The sequence below is a fragment of the Ovis aries genome, chromosome 1, assembly GCF_016772045.2.
Source record: "Ovis aries strain OAR_USU_Benz2616 breed Rambouillet chromosome 1, ARS-UI_Ramb_v3.0, whole genome shotgun sequence".
NCBI classification, from domain to species: domain Eukaryota; kingdom Metazoa; phylum Chordata; class Mammalia; order Artiodactyla; family Bovidae; genus Ovis; species Ovis aries.
In genome coordinates this window covers 262,234,974-262,261,869 of record NC_056054.1, presented here as the reverse complement: position 1 = coordinate 262,261,869, position 26,896 = coordinate 262,234,974, and the positions used below count along the sequence as shown (strand labels likewise).

At 47.5% G+C, this 26,896-nt stretch overlaps 1 protein-coding gene and 1 long non-coding RNA gene across 4 annotated transcripts in view; one reads left to right on the top strand and one right to left on the bottom strand.

The window, feature by feature from the left end:
- Nucleotides 1-26,564, bottom strand: part of FAM3B (FAM3 metabolism regulating signaling molecule B) — a 60,510-nt gene extending 33,946 nt beyond the window's left edge. Inside the window, exons 1-2 of the mRNA XM_042237379.1 lie at nucleotides 26,461-26,564; nucleotides 18,531-18,674 (exon numbers count right to left, since the gene is read on the bottom strand). Coding sequence (XP_042093313.1) covers nucleotides 18,531-18,674; nucleotides 26,461-26,479 — 163 coding nt within the window. The 5' untranslated portion in view covers nucleotides 26,480-26,564. The remainder of the gene's footprint in view (nucleotides 1-18,530; nucleotides 18,675-26,460) is intronic.
- Nucleotides 8,113-18,035, top strand: LOC121817418 (uncharacterized). Of its 3 annotated transcripts, none has more exons than XR_009595675.1 (4): nucleotides 8,113-10,641; nucleotides 13,677-16,505; nucleotides 17,024-17,176; nucleotides 17,420-18,035. It is a non-coding gene; the product is annotated as an uncharacterized LOC121817418 (long non-coding RNA). The 3 variants fall into 3 exon arrangements; XR_006057318.2 differs by having other exon boundaries at nucleotides 8,114-10,641; nucleotides 13,827-16,505; XR_009595674.1 differs by having other exon boundaries at nucleotides 8,134-16,505.
- Nucleotides 26,565-26,896: the final 332 nt, after the last annotated feature.

Genomic DNA, 26,896 nt, shown 5'->3' with positions numbered 1-26,896 from the left:
TAACACAGTGCCTAAAGTCTGCTTCCAGACTTTGCTGATATCCTGAGTATGTACAGTTGGTTCCTGACTTATGATGGTTCATCTTTACGATGATGTGAAAGAAATATGAATTCAGAGAAAACTATACTTTGAATTGTGAATTTCTATCCTTTCCCAGGGCTTCTCTGGTGGCTCAGTGGTAAAGGGTCCGAATATTCATTGGAAGGACTATTGCTGAAGCTCCAATACTTTGGCCACATGATGTGAAGAGCTGACTCACTGGAAAAGACCCTGATGCTGGGAAAGATTGAGGGCAGGAGGAGAAGGGGACGATAGAGGATGAGATGGTTAGGTAGCATTGCCGACTCAATGGATATGCATTTGAGCAAACTCTGGGAGATAGTAAAGGACATAGGAACCTGGCATGCTGCAGTGCATGGGGTCACAGAAAGTGGACACGACTTAGTGACTGAACAACAACAACCATCCTCTCCCACCTAGTGCTGTGTGGTCCAGCGCCTCTGTAATGCTGGACAGTGGCAGTCACAGCTCCTCCCAGTCAACCACACGATCACAAGGGTGAATAACCGGTATGTGGACAGCCATTCTTTTTTTTTGTTTGTTTTCAGCAAATTACAGGAGATAATCAACACAATTATAAATAGACTTTGTGATAGATGAGTTTGCCCACCTGTTGGCTAATGTACATGGGCTGTGCCCAGTTAAGGTAAACTTGGCTAAGCTAGGATGTTCAGGTGTATTAAATACATTTTTGACCTGTGATATTTTCAACATATGATAGGTTTATTGGGATGCAACTCTATTGTTAAGTCAAGGAAGCAGGACTTCCCCGGTGGTCCAGTGGTTAAGAATCAGCCTGCCACTGTAGGGGACTTGGATTTGATACCTCCTCAGGGAAGATCCTACATTCACGGAGTAGCCACAACTACTGAACCCACAAGCCACAATTACTGAAGCTTGCATGCCTAGAGCCTGTGCTCCGCAAGGAGAGCAGTCACTGCAATACGAGGCCCCCACTTGCTGCAACTAGAGAAATCTCACGAGCAGCAATGAAGACCCAGCACAGGCCCCAAAAACATAAGTCAAGGAAGCTCTGTACTCAGTCTAGAGAGGACACTCCTAAAGTGGGATCCACACGCATCCTGCCTGCATTTCTCTTCCCGAGGACACAGACTTGACCCTGCTGTTCTTGACAGGACTTCTTTGAGATTCACTGTACCAGCCCCCTGCTCGTGGAGAAAGGCAACATTTCCAGGCCCTCTGCCATCATCACCATGCTGTCGGGTGCCCTGGTGACATAACCCGCTTGTCCTCACCGAGTGCTGGGCGTGCAGACAGCTATGGTGTGACCAGGAAGATGGAAGGTCTAATACGGCCCAACCCCGGTGTTGCTTAAAATATCCCAAGGTCATGGGGACACTGTACCTCCTGACCTCCAGTGGAAGTGGCAGTTTGGAGACAGAATGAGAGCAGATTAGTATGGGAGGCAGGGCATGGAACCAGAAACGATATTTTACTCTATTTTTAAGCCAGCTGGAAAAACAGAAGCAAACAGGGCCTGGTAACATCACAAATAAGTGGGACAAATATTCCCACAGGGTGAAAGAGGCAGCCTGTCTTCCGGAACCTGGGCAAAGCATCATCCACGCTGCTTCTGAGGGTTCATGGTTACCAACAAAGTCCTGGGTGTAACCAACCATGTTCTCAGCCATTAACCCTGTGCCCACTCCAGTGTTCTTGCCTGGAGAATCCCAGGGACGGAGGAGCCTTGTAGACAGCCATCCATGGGGTCGCACAGAGTCGAACACGACTGAAGCGACTTAGCAGCAGCAGCAGCAGCTGTCTCCTGAGCAGGCCTGCTCTGTAAGAGATTCCATGATGCAACCCAGAAAGCAGAGAGAAGTTAAATTCAGGTGAGGAATGCAACTTCTGAGTAACAGGGAAGGAGAAGGCCATAAGGCAAGAGAGCCCGTTTTGCAAAAATGTTGGGAAGATTTAAAAAATAACCTGTGTTTTTATGATTCAGCTAAGGGCTGTGCCTGCAAACATATCAAATGCAGTTTTATGTATTTACTATGATTTCAATAAGATTCAAATACATTTTTATGTTGAGAAAATAGTAGTGAGTGGTTTCCTTTTTATGGAAGAATTGCTCAATGGCACCTCACTCCAGTACTCTTGCCTGGGAAATCCCACGGACAGAGGAGCCTCGTAGGCTACAGTCCATGGGTTCACTAAAAGTCGGACACGACTGAGTGACTTCACTTTCACTTTTCACTTTCATGCATTGGAGAAGGAAATGGCAACCCACTCCAGTGTTCTTGCCTGGAGAATCCCAGGGGCAGGGGAGCCTGGTGGGTTGCCATCTACAGGGTCACACAAAGTCGGACACGACTGAAGCGACTTAGCAGCAGCAGCCGCAGCTCATAGTTGATTTACAATGTTGTGATAGTTTCAGGTGTATGGCAAAGTGCTTCAGTCATATATATATATGTGTGCCCTGATAGCTCAGTTGGTAAGAATCCGCCTGCAATGCAGGAGACACTGGTTCGATTCCTGGGTTGGGAAGATCCCCTGGAGAAGGAATAGGCTACCCACTCCAGTATTCTGGCCTGGAGAATCCCATGGACTGTACAGTCTGTGGGGTTGCAAAGAGTCGGACATGACTGAGCGACTTTCATTTCATATATATATATATGCATATTTGTTGTTCAGCTGCTAAGTCATATTGGACTCTTTGTGACCCCATGAACTACAGTATGCCTGTATACATATACATTATAATAATTAATATATATTATATACATCATATATTAATATATAACATATCAATGCATATTAATATATAGTATCTATTAATATATGTATCTATTAATATATACTTCTACCAGTGGAGTCGTATATATAGTAATATTAATATACTTTATCATTATAGTTTATTAAAGTATAATACTATATTAAAGTATATATTAGTATAGTATATTAAATTATATAGGATATTAATTATATTATATATTAAATATGTTAAATATATCAAATACATTATATATACTATATATAGTATATTAAATGATAGTATACTAAAGTATGGTATATTAATATATTAAAGTGTTAATATACTTTATTAATATATTAATATAATATAGTGTTTTTATATAATATATACACTATATATTATATTTAATATGTATTATATATACATATTTATGGGCTTCCTTGGTAGCCCAGATGGTAAAGAATCTGCCTGTAGTATGGGAGGCCTGACTTTGATCCCTGGGTTGGGAAGATCCCCTGAAGAAGGAAATGGCAACCCACTTCAGAATTTTTACCTGGAGAATCCCTTGGACAGAGGAGCCTGGCGGGCTACAGTCCACGGGGTCACAAACAGTGCCTAACACTTTCACTTTCGAACACATATATTAAATATTTATATATATATAAAGTTTATTTCTCCTAGAAATAAGCTGTGTCACTGAGCCAGCGGGCAGTCACTCCGCGCCCTTCTTTTCTCGGCTCTGGCAGCAACAGGCTCTTGAGCCCCAGGTCTGGCCTCTGCGTGCCCCTGCATGACAGGCGCCCAAGGCAGGAGCGGCAGGCTGCCAGCTGAGAGCAGGTGGAAGGAAAGCGGGAGCTGGCAGTTCTCTGAGAAGCACAGCTGCACAACGGCCTAGTGTGCTTGGGCACCAGGGAGTTGGGGTTCCTCCCCTCAACTGGCGCTTGTTCCTCCTCCTGCCCATCAGAAAGAAAAATAAGGACAGCCCTCCCTCCTCTCTCCGTGGATTCCACATCTTGGACTCGACCAACCAGGAACTGAAAAGATTTTTTAAAATTCCTGAAAGACCCGAAAAGCAAAACTTGAATTTGCATCTGGCAGGCAATGCTTTACATAGCATTTACATTGTATTTACAACTATTGACATGTCATTTACATTGTACTAGGCATTGTATGTAACCTAGCTATGATTTAAAGTATGTAGGAGGGCTATTAAGACAGCAAATCCTCAGAGTTCTCATCACAATTTATTTTTCTATTCATCACAATTTTTTTTTTCTATATTTTTACCTTTGTGTTTAAATGAGATGGTGAATATTTACTAACTTGTGCAAACCATCACATGATGTATGTAAGTCATGCTGCACACCTTAAACTTAAACTTGGTTGTTTAGTTGCTCAGTCATGTCTGACTCTTTGCGACCCCATGGACTATAGCCCGCCAGGCTCCTCTGTCCATGGGATTATCCAGGCAAGGATACTGGAGTGGGTTGCCATGCCCTTCTCCAGGGGATCTTCCTGACCCAGGGACTGAACCCATGTCTCTTGCATTGCCGGGTGGATTTTTTACTACTGACCACCAGAGAAGCCTCCAAACGTATCCAGTGCTGTATATCAATTATGGGATTCCCTGCTAGCTCAGCTGGTAAAGAATCTGCCTGTATATCAATTATATCGCAACAAAATTGAAAGAAAAAGAGATGAAGTATAAAGGAGGATGTGGGTGGGTAACATGCAGAAATTGTGCCATTTTATATAAGGCACCTGAGCATCTATCTGCAGAGGTCCTGGAATCAATCTCCCACAGATAGGAGGGATGAATGTAGTTGTCTCAATTGGGCTTGACGTTCCAAAGGTCATTGGAAGCCTAAGAAATGCTAGTTACAGTGGCAACTTGCCACTTTGTGCCTGTCCCACTGGGAAACTTGGAAAGCTGGGAAGTGCGCGTGTTGCTGAGGATGGCGGGAGACAGGAACCAGCTCTGGAAAGCTGTCAGGCTCAACTGAGTCATCTGAACTGACAGGTGCGCTGTGGTTCCACTCCTGGGTATGTAAATACCAAAAAAAGTTTCAGCCATGTCCACGAGGAGACCTGTGGGGATGTCTGCTACAGAGCATCTGTGTGGTGACAAGCTGAAGGCAACGGGGAGCTGTCCCCCACTCCCAAAAGAGAAAGAGGAAAATGCGAGGACTCAAGCCCCAGGCACCATGCAGCCTGAGCAGCCTCAGAGGGGAGGCACCCACAGCCAGACAGGGCCTCCGGCATGGTGCTGAGTGACACCAAGAACCAGGTCCTTGCAGCACCGAAATGCAAGCCTGCAAGACAGGTGTTCAACAGAAGGGTGTCATTAGATGCATCAGAGGGCTGGGGGACGGTGGGTGATGTCGGAGAGGGAAGTGGGGATAAAGGGAGAAATAAGTAAAATGAGAGAGCAAGGAGGAAAGTGGGGGATAGGATGGATTAGGAGATTAGGATTGACATATATACACTACTGTGTATAAGATACACATTAATAATGTATGTATCAAATAGCTGAGAAAAGACGAGAAGCTAAAGGCAAAGGAGAAAAAGAAAGATATACCCACCTGAATGCAAAGTTCCAAAGAAAGGCAAGGAGAGATAAGAAAGCCTCCTCCAGTGATTGATGCAAAGAAATAGGAGAAAACAATAGAATGGGAAAGACTAGAGATCTCTTGAAGAAAATTAGAGATACCAAGGGAACATTTCATGCGAAGACAGGCTCAATAAAGGACAGAAATGGTATGGACCTGACAGAAGCAGAAGATATTAAGAAGAGGTGCCAAGAATACACAGAAGAACTGTACAAAAAAGATCTTCATGACCCAGATAATCATGATAGTGTGATCACACACCTGGAGCCAGATATCCTAGAATGTAAAGTCAAGTGGGCCTTAGGAACCATCACTATAAACAAAGCTAGTGGAGGTGATGGAATTCCAGCTGAGCTATTTCAGGTCCTAAAGATGATGCTGTTAAAGTGCTGCACTCAATGTGCCAGCAAATTTGGAAAACTCAGCTGTGGCCACAGGACTGGAAAAGGTCAGTTTTCATTCCAATCCCAAAGAATGTTCAAACTACCGCACAACTGTACTCATCTCACACACTAGCAAAGTATGCTCAAAATTCTCCAAGCCAGGTATCAATAGTATGTGAACTGTGAACTTCCAGATGTTCAAGATGGATTTAGAAAAGGCAGAGGAACCAGAGATCAAATTGCCAACATTCACTGGATCATTGAAAAAGCAAGAGAGTTCCAGAAAAACATCTACTTTTGTTTTATTGACTACTCCAAAGCCTTTGACTGTGTGGATCACAACAAACTGTGGAAAATCTTAAAGAGATGGGAATACAGACCACCTGACCTGCCTCTTGAGAAATCTGTATGCAGGTCAGGAAGCAACAGTTAGAACTGGACATGGAACAACAGACTGATTCCAGTTTGGGAAAGGGGTACCTCAAGGCTGTATATTGTCACCCTGCTTATTTAACTTACATGCAGAGTACATCATGAGAAATGCCAAGCTGGATGAAGCACAAGCTGGAATCAAGATCGGTGGGAGAAATATCAATAACCTCAGATATGCAGATGACACCACCCTTATGGAAGAAAGCAAAGAAGAACGAAAGAGCCTCTTGATGAAAGTGAAAGAGAGTGAAAAAGCCGGCTTAAAACTCAACATTCAAAAAACAAAGATCATGGCAGCCAGTCCCATCACTTCATGGCAAATAGATGGGGAAACAGTGGAAGCAGTGACAGACTTTATTTTGGGGAGCTCCAAAATCACTGCAGATGGTGACCGCAGGCATGAAATTGAAAGACGCTTGCTCCTTTAAAGAAAAGCTATGACCAACCTAGGCAGCTTATTAAAAAGCAGAGGCATTACTTTGCTGATAAAGGCCTATCTAGTCAAAGTTATAGTCTTTCCAGTAGTCATGTATGGATATGAGAGTTTGACTATAAAGAAAGCTGAGCACTGAAGTATTGATGCTTTCGAACTGTGGTGTTGGAAAAGACTCTTGAGAGTCCTTTGGACTTCAAGGGGATAAAACTAGTCAATCCTCAAGGAAATCAGTCCTGAATATTCATTGGAAGGCTGATGCTGAAGCTGAAACTCCAATACTTTGGCCACCTGATGTGAAGAACCGACTCATTGGAAAAGATCCTGATGCTGGGAAAGATTGAAGGCAGGAGGAGAAGGGCATGACAGAGGATGAGATGGTTGGATGGCATCACCGACTCAATGGACATGGGTTTGAGCAATCTCCAGGAGTTAGTGATGGACAGGGAAGCCTGGCATGCTGCAGCCCATAGGGTCGCAAAGAGTCAGACAGGACTGAGCAACTGAACTGAACTGAACTGGACTGAATATATAAAACGGGCTTCCCTGGTGTTGCAGTGTAAAGAATCCACCTGCCAATGTAGGAGACCCAGGTTCGATCCCTGGGTCAGGAAGATCCCCTGGAGAAGGAAATGGCAACTGGCTCCAGTATCCTTGCCTGGAAAATTTTATGGATAGAGGAGCCTGGTGGGCTACGTCCATAGGGTCGCAAAGAGTTAGACACGACTGAGGGACGGAGCACAAACACGTGCATGAGATAGACAACTGATGAGAACCAAGTGTACAGCCCAGGGAACTCTACTCAGTATAATTCAAGGAAAGGATATATGTATATATGTGACTGATTCACTTTGCTGTATAGCAGAAACTAAGGCAACACTGTATTTTTTCCCAATACTTAAAAAAAAATTAATTAGTTAATTAAATGAGGGTGGCCTGGTCTATGGCAGGTCACCTCTACTCCTAGTCCAGAGGTTCTGACCGCTGAAGATGGTTGTCCTCCTGCTCTCTGTCCCTCCCTGGCTCCACCTGTGCTTGCCTCACATCCATCCACTCACCTGCCTGACCTTCCTTCCTACGACACTTGTCCCGGGCCCACCTAGTGATTGTTCTTATTAAAGGGGCAGTGAGGGGCCTGCCCCTCTGCTTGTTTCCCTGGTAACTGATGAGCCCACCTGGTTCAGTGTCCCCTGTAACTGATAACCTCCCCCTGCCACCAGGACCTGCTCCCTTGGCAGCACAGGGAGTGTGGGTGTCCCCCAAGACCCTGCCTCCAATGTGTGAGCTGCCCATCCATTAAACCAATGATGTCTGTGTTGCTGACTCTGGGTGCTTTCTTGGGTCTTGAAACTGGGCGAGTGCAGGGCTTGTAGGCCTGCTGGGGGACAGCCCTACAGGGAGGAAATGAAGGAGTGGGTCAAGGAGGAGAGACGTGGGAAGCCTTACCCCTCAGGGGGAGGGAGACTGTGCGTCTGTCCTGTCCTGGAGGCAAGCACAGAACCTTCCACGAAGTCCTAATATCCCCATGAAATATGAGAAGGGGGATGCAAGGGTTAATAGTTACCTGTCGATCTGGCTATGCCATGAGAAGAATAGCACAGGTAAAGAATAAAAGCCAGATATAGCAACTAAGTATAATCTAAACAAAAAGTACATCAGGCTGATTAGTTGGGGTTGTCATGCTTTGCTAAGCTAAGGAGGAACATGGTGTGGACCTTGGAACGCCAGGTCAGCGCAAGTTCAAAAAGCTTGTGTACACACTGATAGTTCTTCCAATGTTCCTGCGAAGATTGCTGACCCCCAGCTGTGTGATGCCTTGGTGCTAGAAGGTAACATAAAAGTACAGAGAAGAGCATTAACTCTGGGATGTGACTGGGGGCATAGGAACATTGTTATCTAAAACCCAGATACTTTCTGCATGCCAAGAGCTCAATAAAAGCAACATGAAATCAGTCAGCAGGGCTCTTGATTCTAGAGGTCATCAGTCCCCTGGTCTCATCTTTAAAATACCAATACAGTATACTAACACATATATATGGAATTTAGAAAGATGGTAACGATGATCCTACACACGAGACCGCAAAAGAGACACAGATGTGTAGAACAGTCTTCTGGACTCTGGGAGAAGGCAAGGGTAGGATGATTTGAGAGAATAGCATTGAAACATGTAAATTATCATATGTGAAACAGATCGCCAGTCCAGGTTCGATGCATGAGACAGGGTGCTCAGGGCTGGTGCACCGGGATGACCCCGAGGGGAGGGATGGGATGGGGAGAGAGGCGGGAGGGGGGTTCAGGATGGGGAACACATCTACACCCATGGCTGATTCATGTCAATGTATGGCAGAAACCACTACAATATTGCAAAGTAATTAGCCTCCAATTAAAATGAATAAATTAATTAAAAAACGTTAATTCTGTCTCTAGTTTCCTTTTTCCAAACTGTGCGTTAACCACTTTCAATCCCTACCTGCTGCTCTGGCTGCAGCAAGTGGTGCCCAACGTGGGGCTCAAAAGTGAAGGATCGCCGAGAAGGAAGCTAAAGTTGAACAATCATAGCAGGGTCTCGCGGAAGAGTGGGGTGAGGCATCTGGAAATCCCCCTTGGCAGTAACACTCTCTCAGGCATTGAAACCCGGGTTAAGCACGGGAAATTCAAAAAGGTCGGAACAATACCCACCGTATTGCCTTGTAAGGCAGCTTTTGAAAGAGGTGGGTCGGCGGGGTGGAGGAGGGGACAAAAATCAGTGAGGGCCGGCTATTGAAGCTTTTACAAACCTTTGAGAAACGTTGCTGGCGGTTCCCTTCTTTAGATTAAGGAACATGGGAGAAGGTAGGTAGTGAATTAGAGAAACTTCTTTGCAAGGGAGTGCCCTTGCCTGCACCTATCTGGTCAACTTGGACACTGATAAAATCCGCTTTGGAACCTGTTCCAACCCCTAAAAGCTCAGAAGGGAGTGAGGATGAATGTGAAACCCCATCAGAGGGAGGACCTGAGTATACAGAGCCCGAGGGGGTAGAACCAGCTGCAGTTCCTTCTGTGCCTTTGTTTAAGAAAGGAATTTGCTCTGCCTCCTCTTCTTCCCCCTCTTGTCTTAACTGCTGGAGCAGCTCAAGCTTTTGCTTCTTTAGGACAGACAGCAGTTCTGTCACCCCTCCAGAAAGGTTTTGTGGCAGCCTCGACAGGAGGGGTGATTTGGAGGTTATGGCTATGGCATTTCCATTGACAATAGATGAACAGATAGCTCCTGGGACAGATCCTAATAATCGTAGTGGGGTGAGGCTATACACAAGCAGATTCAAAATATTAAAGGAACGTAAGCAAGCTGTTCAGAATTATGGAGTAAATTCTCCTTTCACCATGGGAATAGCGCAGGGACTAGCTGAGGGTTCCTGTTTGATAAAGGCAGCTCATGACCAAGTCAGGTAGATCCCCATCTCTTCAGATCAACTGATAGGCAATGGAAATTGGGGGAGAACTCAAGATCAAGTGCTTAGGGAAGATCAGGCTATAGAACAGGTGAGGCGACTCTACATTAAGAGCCTGGGAGAAAATAGAGGTTAAAGGACAGGCTTTCTTTAAGAGAAGACCTCACTGCTCCAGAGAGACAATCCCTGCTGGAACAACATCTTATCAGTCAGGCCACCTCTGTCATTAGAGCCCATTTGAACACGCTTTGGTTTCTTTTTTAGCTATGAAACTATGACTACAAAAAAGAGAGATGACATTTTTGACACTGAATGGCCAGGATATGCTTCAGACTCCAGAGAAAACTGGTTAAAATCTTTTTTGAAATTGCAAAACCGGTTCTTCTTGCATGTACAGTTAAGAAAAAGTTGACTTGTTAAAATACTTTTTTGGAGCTCCAATTCTGCCTGAGAAACAAAAACGGGCCTGGGAAGAAACCTGGTTAACTCTTATCGTGTCCTTGGGATACACAGCCCACTCTATCTGGGACTCCAGCCATGAACAAATTGGTAGCACTCAAACCAAGAAAAAAAAGAAGAGGTAAAGAGACATTTTAAATTTCAAGAGGAAAACTGTGAAATCTGTCTGGCTGTCTAAATTTATCTGTATCTCAGTGTGTGTCTTTGTTTTAGGATAGTATGAGGTTAACTTATAAATGAGCTCTATTTAATTTCAGGTTCACATGAACTGAGAAATATTCAATATTATTATCTAACATTAATGTTTTGTTTGTTAAGCTAATTATGTCTTGAGTCATCAACATTGTGTAATACTTTGATCGTGCCTAGGCTTAATGTAAACTAAATTTGTCGACAAGGAAAGTAACTCGAGTGAAGAAACTTCAAAAATAACACACACATACAAATATATATGAGATGAAAACTTTTAGATAAACTCTACTAAAAAAAATTATATTTTAGAAATGTCTATCTAAAATAATCTGAGGACTGGGGTAACTTAAATTTCTAGGGTTGTGCTAAACTAAATGATAACAGTTTATTAAATAGCTAGGTCATTTCCAAGCAAATTAAGATTTTGAAACATTAATTACTGAACACTAACAGAGAAACTAGAGATTTTGGATTATTAATAAATATGTTTAGTGCCATCCTGAGATGTTCTCTGTTAAAAAAAATTTAAAACTGGTATTTATGTTCACCAATCTACAAAATGCTAAGATAAAAGATAGTTCATGGTTTAAGGAAAATGAGATTTATATTTTTAATAAAAAAGGCATGAAAAATAAAAGTACAGTCTATTAAAAAAGAAGTGAGCCTAAACTTACAGGTGGTGATTTGCTAAATAGATAAATGAAGTGATAAATACAAAAAGATGTAAAAAAGGTTCGTAGCAAGTGAAAGAAGAGTTTTGTGCATGGTACATTTTCTTAAGACATTAAACTGCCTTTGAAGTCTTATTGTTACTTTGACTAAGTAAAAAAACTATTATTTCACAGTGAATATAAGCTGGTACCAAGCTGGAATTTGGTTTTCTCTTCCTGTTAAAAGAACAAAGTTTGGAATGTGGCTTTTGATAACAGATTATATAAATTTCTTTGTCTTTAAGTGATTCATCAGTTCAGTTCAGTCGCTCAGTCGTGTCCGACTCTTTGTGACCCCATGAATCGCAGCATGCCAGGCCTCCCTGTCCATCACCAACTCCCAGAGTTCACTCAGACTCATGTCCATCGAGTCAGTGATGCCATCCAGCCATCTCATCCTCTGTCATCCCCTTCTCCTCCTGCCCCCAATCCCTCCCAGCATCAGAGTCTTTTCCAATGAGTCAACTCTTCGCATGAGGTGGCCAAAGTACATACTTGCTTATAAAATAGTTTGCTACTTTGATAAAATGAATGAGTGTTATTTCACAGTGATCTATGGAGACTATGGCCCACATGGACAAAGATCATTCTGCTTCTACAAAATTAACCCCTCATCAGGAAATTTAAAAAGGATAAACAATGGTTATAAACCGAGCAGTCAGGGCTACGGGAAGTCCAAGACGGCCACTAGGCTTTTCCTGTGTCCCTTTCAAACCTCACTTTTATGTCATAAACTAAAGCCTTTCCTGGCTTCAGGGCTGATATCTCACAATAGAAAAAAAAAAAAAAAAAAGGTTAAAATGTGTTTTCTACAATCTCCAGTGACTGGGTCATCCACTTTGCAGGACAGGTCATACAGACATTCCAAAAAACTTTACAAACTTCTTGCCAACTATCGTTTTTACTGATGTCCTTGGTCGTCAGGCAAGGGCCACAGAATGAAGGGATTAGTTACATGAGACTGAACAGACTGCTGAATATGACTACCATTCTCATGACTTTTCATCTGACATATTACTGGCTTCTAATTTTTGTTTTCAGAAATAAAACTTCTCCTCGAGCCACTGATGGTTTAAAACAATTTAGTGATTTACACCTGTGGGTAAAATTAAAACATTTTCCCTTTTCTCTTTACCTTGTCCCTCCGGAAACTGGAGACATTTGGGTTGTGAACAGCCTCATCAAGGTAAAAAGGACTGTCTCCAGACATTTACAAAAATCTCAGAGTATACTTAGGATTTCTAGAAGAAATATCCACCCAACTGATGGCAGGCCTATGACATCTGTTTCACTGAATCTTCAGTTCTAGTTTTGTTAATTAAGATCTGTATTTACTAAGGGGGCTTCCCTGGTGGCCCAGATGATAGAGGTCTGCCTGCAATGTGGGAGACCTGGGTTCAATCCCTGGGTTGGGAAGATCCTCTGGAGAAGGAAATGGCAACCCACTCTAGTACTCTTGCCTGGAGAATTCATGGACAGATGAGCCTGGTAGGCTAGTTCCTTGTGGTTATGTTACACTGCTAAGAGGTTTAATTAAGTTATTTAAAAGGACACTCCAAGTTTGTTTCTAAAGATTATCTCAGTAACCAGTCTTTGAATGAAGATCAGATGCTCCAGGATCTACAACCAGCAAATTAACAACAGGCCATAGTCATTTAACAAAGTCAGATGACCTAGAGATGTTACTGAGCTATACCTAATGAAAGTTCTTGACTTAAGTTCTTACTTATGATTTTACTATTACTGCTAACTATATTGCTTGTTTCAAAAAGTGTCCCTTACATTATCAAATGTGTGACTGAGCCACTGATATAATGATGGGCTATAGTTCCATACGAAACCCATAGTTATAACGGATGTAACTCATATATCTTCCTTCGGTAAGCTCTCTTTCATACATGTGACTATTGATACTTTCTCTCAATTTATATGGACCACTTACTCAATCTGGTGAGCCTACAAAACATGTACAAAGACATTTATATGCTTGTTTTACTGTTATAAAACAACCAAAAACTATAAAAACTAATAACGGCCCTGCTTATACCAGTAGAGCATTCCAACCATTTCTTAAAATTTGGTCTATAAAACATTCTACAGGCATTCCCTATAATCCACAAGGACAGGCCATAGTGGAGAGGGCTAACCAATCACTTAAACATATGATACAAAAACAAAAAAAGGGGGAGATGCCACAGGACAATAAACAATACTGAATAATGCTTTGTTTACTCTCAATTTTTGAATATTTCAGCACAAACTATGGAAACTGCAGCTGAGTGACATTTTCAGGCCACATCCACAAATAAAACTAAGGCTGTGATTTGGTGGCAGATCCACTAACAAATGCTGTCACCGGGGAAGTTAATTACATGGGGAAGAGCGTTTGCTTGTATCTCCCCAGGAGAAGGTCTAGAACCTGTGTGGATTCCAGCTGGTAGAGTAAAACCGAGCAGAAACAATCGGTGACTCCAGGCAACCTGATCATGGCTGTTTGCCCTGATAACCATCGCAGTGAGTATACCCCTGACTTTGGCAGAAGCAAAGGATTATACCTATTGAGCCTATGTACCTAATTCCCCGATTGCTAACGCCTGTTAATTGGGGTGAAGGATCTATCCCTGTTTATGTTAATGAATCCTCCTGGATCCCTGGTCCAGAAGAGAAGCGTTTGCCCTTCATAAAAAGGAAAAGGGGACCCCCTACAATAGTACTTTGGGTTTTGACCCTTGGCCTCTTTGCCTGGGTGCTGACCAGGGCTGTCTTAATCTATCAATGCAGGCGTGGCTTTCTGTAAATTCTTTGAGCAGAAATCACACTAAGGCTCAATTGTATTTGCTTTCTGGATTGAGCTTTGGATATCAAGAAACTAATCAAAATAATCTACCACATCAGATAGACCCATGTGAGAACAGACGCATATGGGCCAACCGACAAGACCGAATAGATTGAGATAACTGTTGCGGGACTGAGGGGGTGATCTTACTTAATGGTTCCTATGGAATTGTCTGGGACTGGCCCCCGAAGGGGTATACAGTCTCTAATTGCCTACACCATAACTCATCCTGCAGTCCTTATAAGAAGTCGCGTTGGTATGCATGTGAGTACAATCATACTACTATTACTACACACTGAGAATATCCCATCGTCTGGCAGGGCAGTGGCATGTCTTCACCACAGCCACAGCTCGAATCAGGTAGGGCTCAAACATAAATATGGAAGTTGGCCATAAGCCTGAAGAAATATCGAATTTGGGATGCAAATTATTCTCATTCCACAATTTAGACTCTGTCATTCAATACATCAACAAACTGGACGTTTTATACTCAAACTTGTGTTTGGGATCCAGATGTGATTATGATTGGCACTATAACTATTAACAAGACAGAAAGGAACCTAACCTGCCAGGATTGCAAACTATATACCTGCTTGATTCAACTCTAACCATTCCTATGTGATGCTGCACAGATGTTGAGGAGTCTGGCTGCCAGTAACTCCAAGACAGGCCTTGGGAACTCTCCCCTGACATGCACACTTTGCTCACAGTACTAAATACCATTTTTAAAAGATCTGAATGTTTTACTGGGCTCCATATTGCCACCATAATGGGCATAATTGCCATCACCACCACAGCGGCAGTGGCGGGAATAGCCCTCCATCAGACGGTACAAACCACCACCTTTGTGCAGGAGTGGCATAAAAATGCCACTTCCACTTGGGGAGCCCAAACTCATATAGATGAGGAGATTAACAGCAGGTTGGTGGATGTAGAAAGGAACCTACATCCTGCAGTGCTACTCTTAGGGGAAGAAGTGCAAAATCTTAACTTACAAATGCATTTAAAGTGTGACTGGAACATTACTACTCTCTGTGTAACCTCCTCCCCACCCCCGCCAGGAATATAATCAATCTGAACATACCTGGGAAAATATTAGACGACACTTGCAGGGCTATATGGCTGGCAAACTTACTCTAGCTATTAAACAAGCAAAAATCATTGGCATGCAGCATGCTTCTCTTAGACTACTACCAGGAACAGATGCACTTCAAGGAATAGCAGAGGGCCTTAAATCACTGAGTCCTCTTGAGTAGATCAAAGGTATCAGACGTGGTCTCATTAAAACATTACACATGCTTTGTTGTTTCACTATAATTCTCTGTTTAGTCTTCAGAGGCGAAAACTAATGAAGAAAGAAGTCATGAGATAGGCATATCTTTTGCTACAAAAACAAAAAGGGGGAAGTGCAGGGGTTAATAGTCAGCCACCTGTCACTCTGGCTAAGTCATGAGAAGAACACCATGGGAAAAGAATAAAAGTGAGATATAGCAACTAAATATAATCTAAAGAAAAAGTACATCGGGCTGATTAGTTGGGCTCGTCATGCCTGCTGAGCTAAGGAGGAACATGGTGTGGACCTTGGAACTCTGGGTCAGCACAAGTTCAGAACGCTGCTTGCAGAAACACTGATGGGTCTTCCGATGTTCCTGTGAAGATTGCTGCCCCTGGCTGTGTGATGCCCTTGGTACTAGGAGGTAACATAAGAGTACAGAGAAGAGCACTAACTCTGGGACCTGACTGGGGGCATGGGAACCTTATGTTATCTAAAAAGCAGATACTTCTGCATACTAAGAGCTCAAAAAAAGTGATGTAGAATCAGTTAGCAGGGCCCTTGATCCTAGAGGTCATGAGTCCCCTGGTCCCATCTTTAAAACCTTAATTCTGTCTCTAGTTTCCTTTTTCTAAGCTGTGTGTTGACCACTTTTGATCCCTACGTGCTGTGCTGGCTGCAGCAGGGGGAGGAAGGGAGGCCAGAGGATGAAGACATGCTCTCCAGGAAGATTCCAACCACTGCCCAGGTTCCTGAGCAGGAGGAGACTGGCTCTAGAAAATGAGCCGAGTCAGCAGGACTTGCCCGTGCGTGCAAAATCACACAGAAGTGGTGGGGAGGCTACACCCAATCTACTGACAGATGGTGTGAACCCAGGGAGAGCTGGATTTACAAAGGGAAGGCTCAACTTTGTGGACTTCCAAAGCCATGATCAAAGGCCTCCACAGCTTTGTCAAGAAATGGGCCATTTTAAGGTAATGAAGTGGGAAAAGCCAAGCCAGGAGGAAGGGGTGGCAGCCCACGGTGGTGGATGTAGATGGTCTCACTCCGGAGCTGTGGCCATAGGGTTTCAGTGCTCAGAGCCCCAGTTTCCAGGGCTCGTTTTCCTCAGCGCCCGACACTGACCTCACACCTCAATGTGACCTTCCTTTGCTGCTGATTCTGAGTGCGCGTGTCTCTCATGCTGGCCCGTAGCCTCGGGGACTGAGGAATGTAGGTCAAACTCTGTGCGGAGCCCAAAGTAACAGAGGATTCCAGGGCCCTGAGGCCTGCAGGAGTTGTGTTCCGTCCTTGAAACTGGTTCTGAGGCCAGGAAAGCATCCTCTACCCACCTGTCTGCCAGGCACAGAGGGGCTCTGAAGGGGGCACCTGTCCCTGGGGAGCATCCATACCCCCGGCCACACTGTGGATAACAGCACAGACCAAGTGTGGCCGCAAAGCCAGCCTGATGCCATGGATGATGCTGTCCCCTTTTAATCTTTTATTCATGTAGGAAATGGAATATTTCCTGCCATATCAGTAAGCAAGGATGTCACAGTCATCAGCGACTGCAGCCCTCCTACGAAAGCTGGTGAGCCCTGAAGGAACTCAGGAAGGAAAGAACACCTGCCATCTAGCAGCCGTCAGAATGCAGCCACTTCCCACGGTGAGCTCTGAGGAACTCTGGACACAAAACAGGATACTGGTCCCAGAGAGCTGAGATGCATATGAAAGGAAATGATTTCAGTGCACCTAGATTCTTGCATCTTCCCATACATAGAAAAGTGCTAAATTCCTTAACTTGGGATATCTGGTTCTCTTTAATTAATGATCATCTTTTGATGTTCAGACTACCTCCCTTTTGTTGCAGAACTTCTATATAACCTGACTCCTCTCCTTGCCTCCTCAGAGTTTCTCTCTCAGAGCTACTTGAGATGCTGTCTCCTGGACCTGAAGTCCTAAAATTTCCCACCGAATGAAACATAACTCTCGACTTTTAGGTTGTGAATATTTTTAAAGTCAACACATGTGAGCATTAAACTACGAATCATAAGGTACCACCTCCACACTCTGGGTCCACCAGCCTCCTGAGCAGTCCTGAGCTCCCCCAGAGCTGAGGCTCCAAGCCAGTGGGACCCAGGACACAGCTGCTGGCTTTCAGCACCACCTTTGGTTCCCAATAATTCGACGTGCTTCGTCACGAGGGAGGGCGACAGGGCCTCCCCGCTCCCCTGGTGGGAATCAGAAACCACAAGAATGAGCCCGTATAAAAAGATCAGCTTAGAGGCAGCTCCTGGAGGCAAGCCCTCACCTAGAACAGACTTCCCATTTTGTGTAAAATTGGAGAAAATGAGAAAGTCCGCCCTTTGAGAGCAGATCCATTCCTTGAACACACAGGGTCTCCCCCAGGGTACTGGCCTCATTCATAATCCACATGCAATAAAATCCATCTGATTACAAGCAAATTCACTGTGAAAAATCCTACTTACAATAAAAACACTTCAGTCATAGTCAATATCTAAAAAGTTCTTTTTTTTTTTTTTTTCTGGCCACAAAAGGTAATCAAGTTTGAAAAGGAATGGTTTTTTATAACATTTAAAAATCATTACCTGGCTCTCTATATGTGTGAAAATTAATTTTGTATCATTTATTTCTGTTAAAAATATATCAGCTACCTATTTACAATGAGATTGTGGAAAAAGGTACAGATGATGACTTCAGGGTCCCACACATTTTCCAATGTAATTTTTAGTGGGTATTTTGTAATTTCACTTCATCCCCAGTTCCAGTGTGAATTTTTAATGCATCCCGCATATAAAGCTTGCTTTCCTAACATCATGGCTTGCTTGGGGGCTCATGGGGTGTGAGCAGGGCAATGGAGTGGGAACTATGGGAGAGGATTCTTCCTCTTCCTCCTCCTCCTCTTTCTCATCAACATAAATGGCAGTAGAGACCTCAGCCCAGTCTCACCGCGGCAGCAGGGCTGCAAGTCCTTGCCTTGACCCCACCGTGGTACCCACCTTTGAGGATGGGCTTCTTGCCAATGCTGTGGATGCTGTAAACGGCGCTGGACAGGTGCACGTCTGGGATGAGTTCTGCCAGCAGGTACCCGGAGTACCAGGCGCACAGGGAGGCGAAGATGAAGAACACTGCCTTCAGGGTGCCTGTGGACAGATGGCAAGATGCATGTGGTGCCCCCACCTGCTCTTCTGACCCCATCCAGGCCTTCCTGATGGCACCTGAGTCTTAGCAGAACGCCCCATGGGGAATTCCTCAGGATGGTGGGCTGGCGAGGGCCTGGGGCCACTCAGTGGAGCCCATCGGCTTCTGAGCACGGCTGCTGAGGGGAACAGGATCGGGTGACAGGAGCGGGTGACAGGAGCGGGTGACAGAAGTGGGATGTGAAGGCACTTGGGCTGAGGTTCCCATCTGCTGCTGTGCTGGGTCTCAGAGCTTCCGCACGGGCTCGCATCAAGGGCTCCTCCGGCGGCCCTGACACCTGGCCTAAGGACAGACGAGGCCCTTCCCTCCAGAGCCCATGGGACTAAGGAAGCTCCTGGAAGCAGACAGAAACCCAGACGGTGGCGGAGGCACCCTGGTTTGTTTACTGTGTCACCAGTGCTGAGGGTGGTACCTGGTACCTGTGAGCACACAGTCACCCCTGTGACACTGGAAATGGTCCCCAGATTGTCATTATCCTCAGACAAGGCTGGAGGGACACCCATGGTTCCTGGCAAAGGATGTTGTTGAGCTCTGCTGCAGGCCGCAGGTGGGAGGCTTTGCACAGATCACACGGAAGTGGAAGCAGAACCCAGAGTCAAGGTCACCTCTGAAGCTGACTGAGCCGCTTTGTAACCACTGCCAAAAGCCCCCTGATCATTACTAACCAGCTTCCTGACTCCCTAGGTAGACAAAATGCCTGCTCCAGTAAACACACTGTGCTGTGCTTAGTTGCTCAGTCATGTCTTACTCTTTTCGACCACACTGACTGTAGCCCGCCAGGCTCCTCTATCCATGGGGATTCTCTAGGCAAGAATACTGGAGTGAGTTGCCATGCCCTCCTCCAGGGGATCTTCCCAACCCAGGGATGGAATTCAGGTCTCCTGCATTGCAGGGAGATTCTTTACCATCTGAGCCACCAGAGAAGCCCAAGAGTACTGGAGTGGATAGCCTATCCCTTCTCCAGAAGGATCTTCCCAACCCAGGAATCAAATTGGGGTCTCCTGTGTTACTGGTGGATTCTTTACCAGCTGAGCTACCAGGGAAGCCCAAACACCCTATAGCACCCCAACCAATCACCTAATGCTTACCTTCCAGCAGTAACTTTGTCTTGAGGCTATAAAAATTGGCTATTGACCTATGAGAACTGTTGACTCTCCGTGGTCTTTCAGGAGTTGTCAGCCCGCTGAGCTCCCAACGCCCACATTATCTCTGCTATTTGCTCTTAATAAATTCACTCCCTTCTGAAATGCTGTGTGTCTGGAAATTCTTTTCCAAACTGCGCTCAGACTGCCTCCACAGACATCCCTGGAGAGAATCTGTGTGGTCGATAGACTCCAGGATCCTCCTCTCAACTCCTGGGGACAAGGCACTGACCCACCCTTAGGTTCCCAGAGGCCTGGAGGACAGCTCTGTCCCTACACAGACAATTTTTTTAGATTTTACTCCGTAAAGAGTCCACAGATCAGGACTACGCGGCATTCCCCAAACTGCCAAGATCCAGGGATGGCCCAAGACCCTGCACAAGGGGACTCAGGGATGTCCCCCATCGGTGTTTAGGTCTAGTCCTAAGAACAAGAGGACAAATGGATGGATGGAGGGAAGGAATGAGGGAAGGGAGAGAGGGAGGAAAGAGAGGGAGAAAGGAGTGGAGAAAGAGGGTAAAACAAGAGGAGCGGAGGGGAGGGCAGGGGAGAGCCCACCCACCGGACCCCACACCTCCTCACCGCCTTGCTCTGTTCCCTCTCAGGCAAAGCATCGGAAATAACTGCACCCTGGAGTGGCCTTCAGGCCTCACCATCCCCCTGCGGCTCCAGGCAGCTGTGCTGGTCGAGGCCTCCTGAGCCTCTAGGCTGCCAGCCCCAGGCCCCTTGGACGGTCCTGCCCCGTCCACACCCTCCCTGGACAGCACACACCCTCCTGGAGGCGGGAGGTTCCCCCGTCCTGGGCAGACCCAGCCTCCTCTGCTGGCTTTCCCTGTCTGTGTCTCTCCACAGGGTCTCAGATGACCTCACCAGACCATCCTCCGAGCTCTGGACAAGACTGCCCTCTTGCTGAACTGTCAGCACCCAGGATGCCTCACAGGGCCTCGCAGGTCCCAGATGAAACCCTTGATCCTCCCCAGCTCCCCAGTCTGCTCCTGCCCCATGTCTTGCCCAGGACAGGCTCTGATGTCTGGGCCTCTCCCCGATTCCTTACGTCCCCTGCCAGGACTTGGTGGGATCCACTGGCCAGGCTGCTGGGGCCCCGCCACAGACCTCTCTTCATCTCTATGGCCTCTTTCTTCCCAGGTCCCCCATCCTGGCTCTTCTCTCTCCCTGGTAGTGAACCTAGGTGCTGACTTATCACTGGAGTGTAATAAGGAATGGGCTTCCCAGGTGGTGCTAGTGGTAAAGAATCCACATGCCAGTGCAGGAGATCTAAGAGACAGGGGCTCGGTCCCTGGGTTGGGAAGATCCCCTGGAGGAGAAAATGGCAGCCCACTCCAGTATTCTTGTCTGGAGAATTGCATGGACAGAGGAGTCTGGTGGGATACAGTCCATGGGGTCACAAAGAGTTGGACACAACTAAAGTGATTTAGCCTGCACCCATGCACATGATAAAGGATACATCTCATCTTTATCCCAGGTCCTGGCACAGAATTCCTCAAACCCTGATAACTTCCTGATTGGAGTGTCTGCTGTGGTTCGTATGGGGCCCCTTTTATCCACACCAGAATTTATGCTAATGAGGTGGGTCCTGGGATAGTTTCCAGGGAGGGTGGCCGGCCATGCGAGAAAGACCCAGCCCATACCTCAGACCCACTCCCAACCCCCAGGAGAGGGGACAGAAAGGAGGCCAGCTCAGTCATGTACCGGTGATGTAATAAGAGCCCAGTGAAACTTGGAACTCAGAAACTTGGGGGGTTTCCGGGCGGGGAACACACAGATGTGCCAGGAGGGGACGTTCCCAATCCCCAGGGGCATGGGCACAGGACTCTCGCCCTGGGCCCTCCAGGTCTTTGCTCGTGGCCATGCCTGCTGCTCAGTTGTGTCCCACTCTTTGTGACCCCAAGGGCTGTAACCCGCCAGGCTCTTCTGTCCATGGGATTCTCCAGGCACGAATACTGGAGTGGGTTGCCACTTCCTGCTTCAGGGGATCTTCCCAACCCAAGGATCGAACCTGTGTCTCCTGCATTGACAGGCAGATTCTTTACCACTGCACTACCGGGGAAGCCCTGCATTTGGCTGGTCCTCCTGATTTGTATCCCAAAGGATAAAACTGTAATCGCAAATAGAGTGGTGCTTGCAATGTTTCTGTGAGTCGTTTCAGCAAATTACAGAACCCGGGCCCCACCCAGGAGTTGCGGGAACCCTGAGTTTTGTAGCCATCTGCTCAGAAGTGTGGGTGGCCCCTGAAGCCTGTGGCTGGCATCTGAAGACAGGGCAGCTTGCAGAGGGCACTGCCCTTAACCCCTGGGCTCTGGCGCCTCCTGTGGGTGGTGGGTGTCAGAAGTAAACTGAATGGGTGGACACCTAGTCTGTGTCAGAGGGCTGGTGACTCCCCACCCAGAGCCCTGAGCAGAGACCAGTGGGTATTCCCCAGCCCCCTTTCCACCTCTCCAGAACCCAGCCCTAGGTATCCTCTTTCTCTGGCCATGATGAAATGCAAACCTCTGTCAGTCTGGCCGTGTTGAGCCCTGGATCTCAGCTCCCTCTTCATTCCTCGTTATCTAGAGATTCCTTTCTCCGCCCCACCCCCTCCCGCGCCAACTTGTACTAACATGGGGTAGGTTATATCCGTCAGTGTTGCAGATGCTTGGGCCGGGGTGGGGGGGCTGTCTGGTTAGCTTAGGTAGTCACCTGGTGAAACAGGACCCCTCTGTCTCACCTGGATCATTTAGCCTTTTTTCAAGTGCATAATCTCAACATCAATTCCCTCTTTTTTCCAACCATGCAGTTTCTGAGAAGGTTAGAACATGATGTGGAGAAGGCCTTCTGCTGGGAAATGACTGAGACAGTGTGGTCATTGCAGTCCCTGGCATAGGGACATCTCCATGCTGGAAAAACCAGCCACATAAAACACAGTGAGAGGCCAGGGCAAGCCGGCATGCTGTCCCGGATACTGTCCCTGTCTGTTTTCAGCTCCAGCCGCCCTGACCCGCTGCCCTCTCCATCTGCACCCTGGGGATGAGCTTGTCCCTCTGCCCCCACGGCGCCCACCTCCAGACCCCTGGCCATCTGTTCCTTCAGTGGCCCGCTCTGCGGATCTTTGGCCTCCTGGGTGTGGCCTGTGCGGCCACCCTCAGGTCAGCCCGTCGGCGCTGCCCACCACATCTCCCCTGCAGGTCTGTGCCGCACACCTGGGATGGTGCGAGGGTCACAGGGTGTCCCAAACAGGCTGCTGGATGCGCCCTGAGTGAACCGTGTGATGCGACTGCTGGGAACATGGATTCGGCATCAACAGAGTCTCAGGTTCAAAAACAATAGTTCACTGTGTCCCATGTGTCAATTCACAAACAAGTGTTGTACTTGAAGAAAACTGGCAAAGCAGAGGTTATTCAGATCTTCTCAATGTCACACGTGAGATCTTTGAGCAAAGAGCTGCTGTTTGGTTTGGAGGAGACTGAAAGGGAGCGGGGTGCCACTTCTCTGATGCCTTTTTGCTCTGAAGGGAGGCATGGTTTTGTCCCCAGGTGAACAAGGACAAACTGGTGGCAGCGAAGGGGAAGATAATGAAGAGGGAATAAAAGCCCAGACATCCTCACGTGGAGAATCATGAACTTGGAATTTGAACGTTTTCGAGTTCAAGGGGCTCCTAGGAAGGCTATAAAGAGTCTATGCTCCAGGGGACGGGTGCAGCTGCTGACCCCCAGGCCAGGCTTCCCACAGTGGCTGGGAGGAGCCACGATCTGCAGCCAGATCCCTCCTGGGGAGGGAGGGCAAACCCGCAGCACGCACTGGGACCAGTTTACGGTAAGATGAGGCACGGGCAGGTGGTGGAGCCAGCACCTGGGGCCTCAGTGGGGAGCATGGCTGAGGATTCCTCTTGGGAAAGGTGGGGGCTCAAGGACTTGGCTGAGACCAGCACCGGTGCAGGGGGTGGGGAGGGGGAGGTCTACCCCAGCAGGAGAGGTCCAGCACCTTCAGACGTGGAAGAGGAGACAGGAAGTACACGGAGTCCAGGAACTTCTGTAATTCTGCGACTCTGGCCTTTCCTCATAAGGCAATAAGGTTGTCATCGGCCCACAGACATGTCCTGAGCACTTCCGTCAGCAGTTACCCTTGAGCATTAGAGCAAGGCCCATCCTGGGCACAGGTAGGAAGTTGGAACTTCCTCCTCAGAGACCCTCTGTTAGGGCACATGTGTATATGCCCTGCCCTGCCCCCCCGCCTCAGATTCTTGGATGTTTCAGGTTGGCACTGACCACTTAGGCTGGAGGACAAAGCCGGTGCACAGTAAGGCAGGATACTGGTGAGGAGGGTCTCAGGATCCCCCCGCCCGTCCAATCCTGAGCCCACAAGAGCACACTCGAGAGGGATTCCTTCCACATCAAGTGGACGAGGATGCTGTTTGTCACTGGCAGCTTCCCCACAGGGACCCACATCCCCTGGACCCCCGGGGCAGCCACACCTGCACTTCTTGTCCTCGAGAGGCTGGGGGCGCTGAGGGGCGGGTGAACCAGACTTGGGTTTCAGCAGCTTTGAGGCTTCAGGCCCTGCTAGCCCCAGTGGCCACAACTGTCACAGTCCTGTCGATGAGGCTTTTTGGCAGTAGGGCTGGGAAGTGTCACACCTGGGCATCTCAGCAGGTTTGCAAGGTTCAAAGTTCACATGCCAGTGCCCTTACTTTCAAGGAATTAGGATGACTGCTCCAGGTAGCTGCCCTTCTTCAGTCTGAGTGTCCTTCCTAGAGCCATGTGTCCTTCCTAGATCCTTCCTAGAGCCCTACCCGGGACAGACCTGAGCCTTGACTGAGTGTCTAGGGAAATGCTACTTTCACGTATTGCCAGATCCTTAGCTCACAAGATCAAAAGTGGCATAGCTTTGACCTTTTGTGAGTATTCTCTCTGGCAGCCACACCCAGATAAATGCAAACTCGGTGTGATCTCAAAGCTTGATGTGAAAGGACCACATAGCTCACAAATGAATCACAAGGACTGCGTGTGAAAAAGTAGTAGGTTGGGGGAAAAGCAATCTAATAATATTCAATTATTTCCCACCAAGTCAGCAGCACCATAAGGATATACTAAATAATATGTTGTGCTCAGATGCTCAGTCATGTCCCACTTTTTGTGACCCCATGGATTGTAGCCCACCAGGCTCCTCTGTCCATGGAATTCTTCTGGCAAGAATGCTAGACTGGGGTGCCATTTCCTCCTCCCGGGGATCTTCCTGACCTAGGGATTGAACCTGCTCGTCTTTTGTATCTGGCGTTGACAGGCAGATTCTTTACCACTAGCGCCACCTGGGAAGCCCAAGTATATAATGTGGAAATACTGAAAAAAAAAATCTTCCAAAAAGGCTATAATAAAAGTCAGTGCCCCAAGAGATATATTTTCCCCCAAGATAAGAGGTGCATCTCCTTGCATTTATCCTACAAGCCATGCAAGTTACCCAAAGCAGTACTATTCATAGGAAAATGGTTTTGTAGAAAGCATGGATATTTTACACAAATACAACAAAAGTCTTAAAACTGGGCTTTCCTTCATGTTGGGCATGGAGCAGAAAGGCAGTGAGTGGGACTTTCTGCAGTGTGGTCACACAACCATAAGCTTCTCAGGGAGGAAGGAGATCGCCTGCCACCCAGGGGTGGAGGGCTGACCTCTACAGAGTCCAGGAGAACGCTTGTGATCTTTTCATTTCTTCCCACTATGCTGCCATGCTCTGGGAGGAATCCAGATTCCTCAGATTTCGGAAGAAACAGCAAATCGATTAGAAAGGGAATGTGTGGCAGGGACCAGAGATTCACATGGACCCCAGAGTGCCTGAATTCACAGGCAGGCGGGAGGGCAAGGCACACAGAGGCCACTGTTGGGAAAACGAGTGCTAGGAGATGAGACAGTGTCTTTCCTACTTTTTTCCCCAAACCTTCTGCAGGCTCAAGTAGTTTGGAGGTGAGGAGTGGGGAGTAGGGAGTCTTATAAAATGATGCTACCGGAACTGTCATAAAAGGGACAATGGGGCCTTCCTTGTTAAAGAGCCCCCACTTCCCAGCCACCCGAAGACAGGTGACTTAAAACACTGTCTATTTCTGCACTTTTCATAATTCCCCGGGTTTGTCGGGTGGACCTATGGCTCAGGATCCCTAGCTTCAGCCCGAGGGACCCCATGTGCAGTTCACAAGGGCCTCTGACCAGCTAGGGCAGCCCCCTCCCAGCCCAGGAGCGGGGGTGGGGGGCGGGGGGCACGTGAGCACCTCCCGCCTAAGGGCTCACTGGGTTCCGCTCTAGCTGCGCTCAGCTACCGCCTGCCTTCCAGGCAAAGCGTCACAGTCACTGGTTCCCCCCTTTTCTTCGCCCTGCACGCGGAGGGGACAGGCGGGGACAGGAGGGAGGGCGGACGAAACTTCAGCCCACTCGCGCCGCGGCTGGATTCGCTTCGCGCATCCTTGATCCCCAAACAGAAGACCTTCCTCGTGCCGCCCCCACCTCTGGCTCCGCGTGGCGGGTCCCAGGAAGGGCAAGGGGGCGACTCCTCCGTGCCGGGGGGCCCCCCTTCCCGCCTCCCTCCGGTGGGGGATTGCACTCACCAGCAGCCGCGGGGCGCATTTTCCAGGTGCGGCTCGGGCCCTCCTGACCCTTGGCCGCAGCTCCGGGCAACAGAGGGAGCCTCTCGAGGGCTGGACTGACCACTGGGCGACACGCCCTGGAGGGCAGGCCGGCGGCGAGGAGGGCGGGCAGATGCGTGTGCTGGTGTGTCAGGCGGGTGCGGGCGGGGCGGGTGAGTGCGGCAGGTGCGCTGGCGGCGCCCTGGAGCTCTGGGTCAGCAGCCCAGGCTGACTAGGGGATCAGAGAGAAGTAGAGGGTTTTGCTCTGAAAGGAGGACGCCCTCCCTTTATGGTTGGCGGCTCCAGACCCCAATTAACATCTCTCAAGGTCAAGAGACTGCCAAGATAGCCATATTCTGAGTCTTTAGGCCAATCCACCCGAATCCAGGTTCGAAGTCCAGGTCACCACGGCCACTGT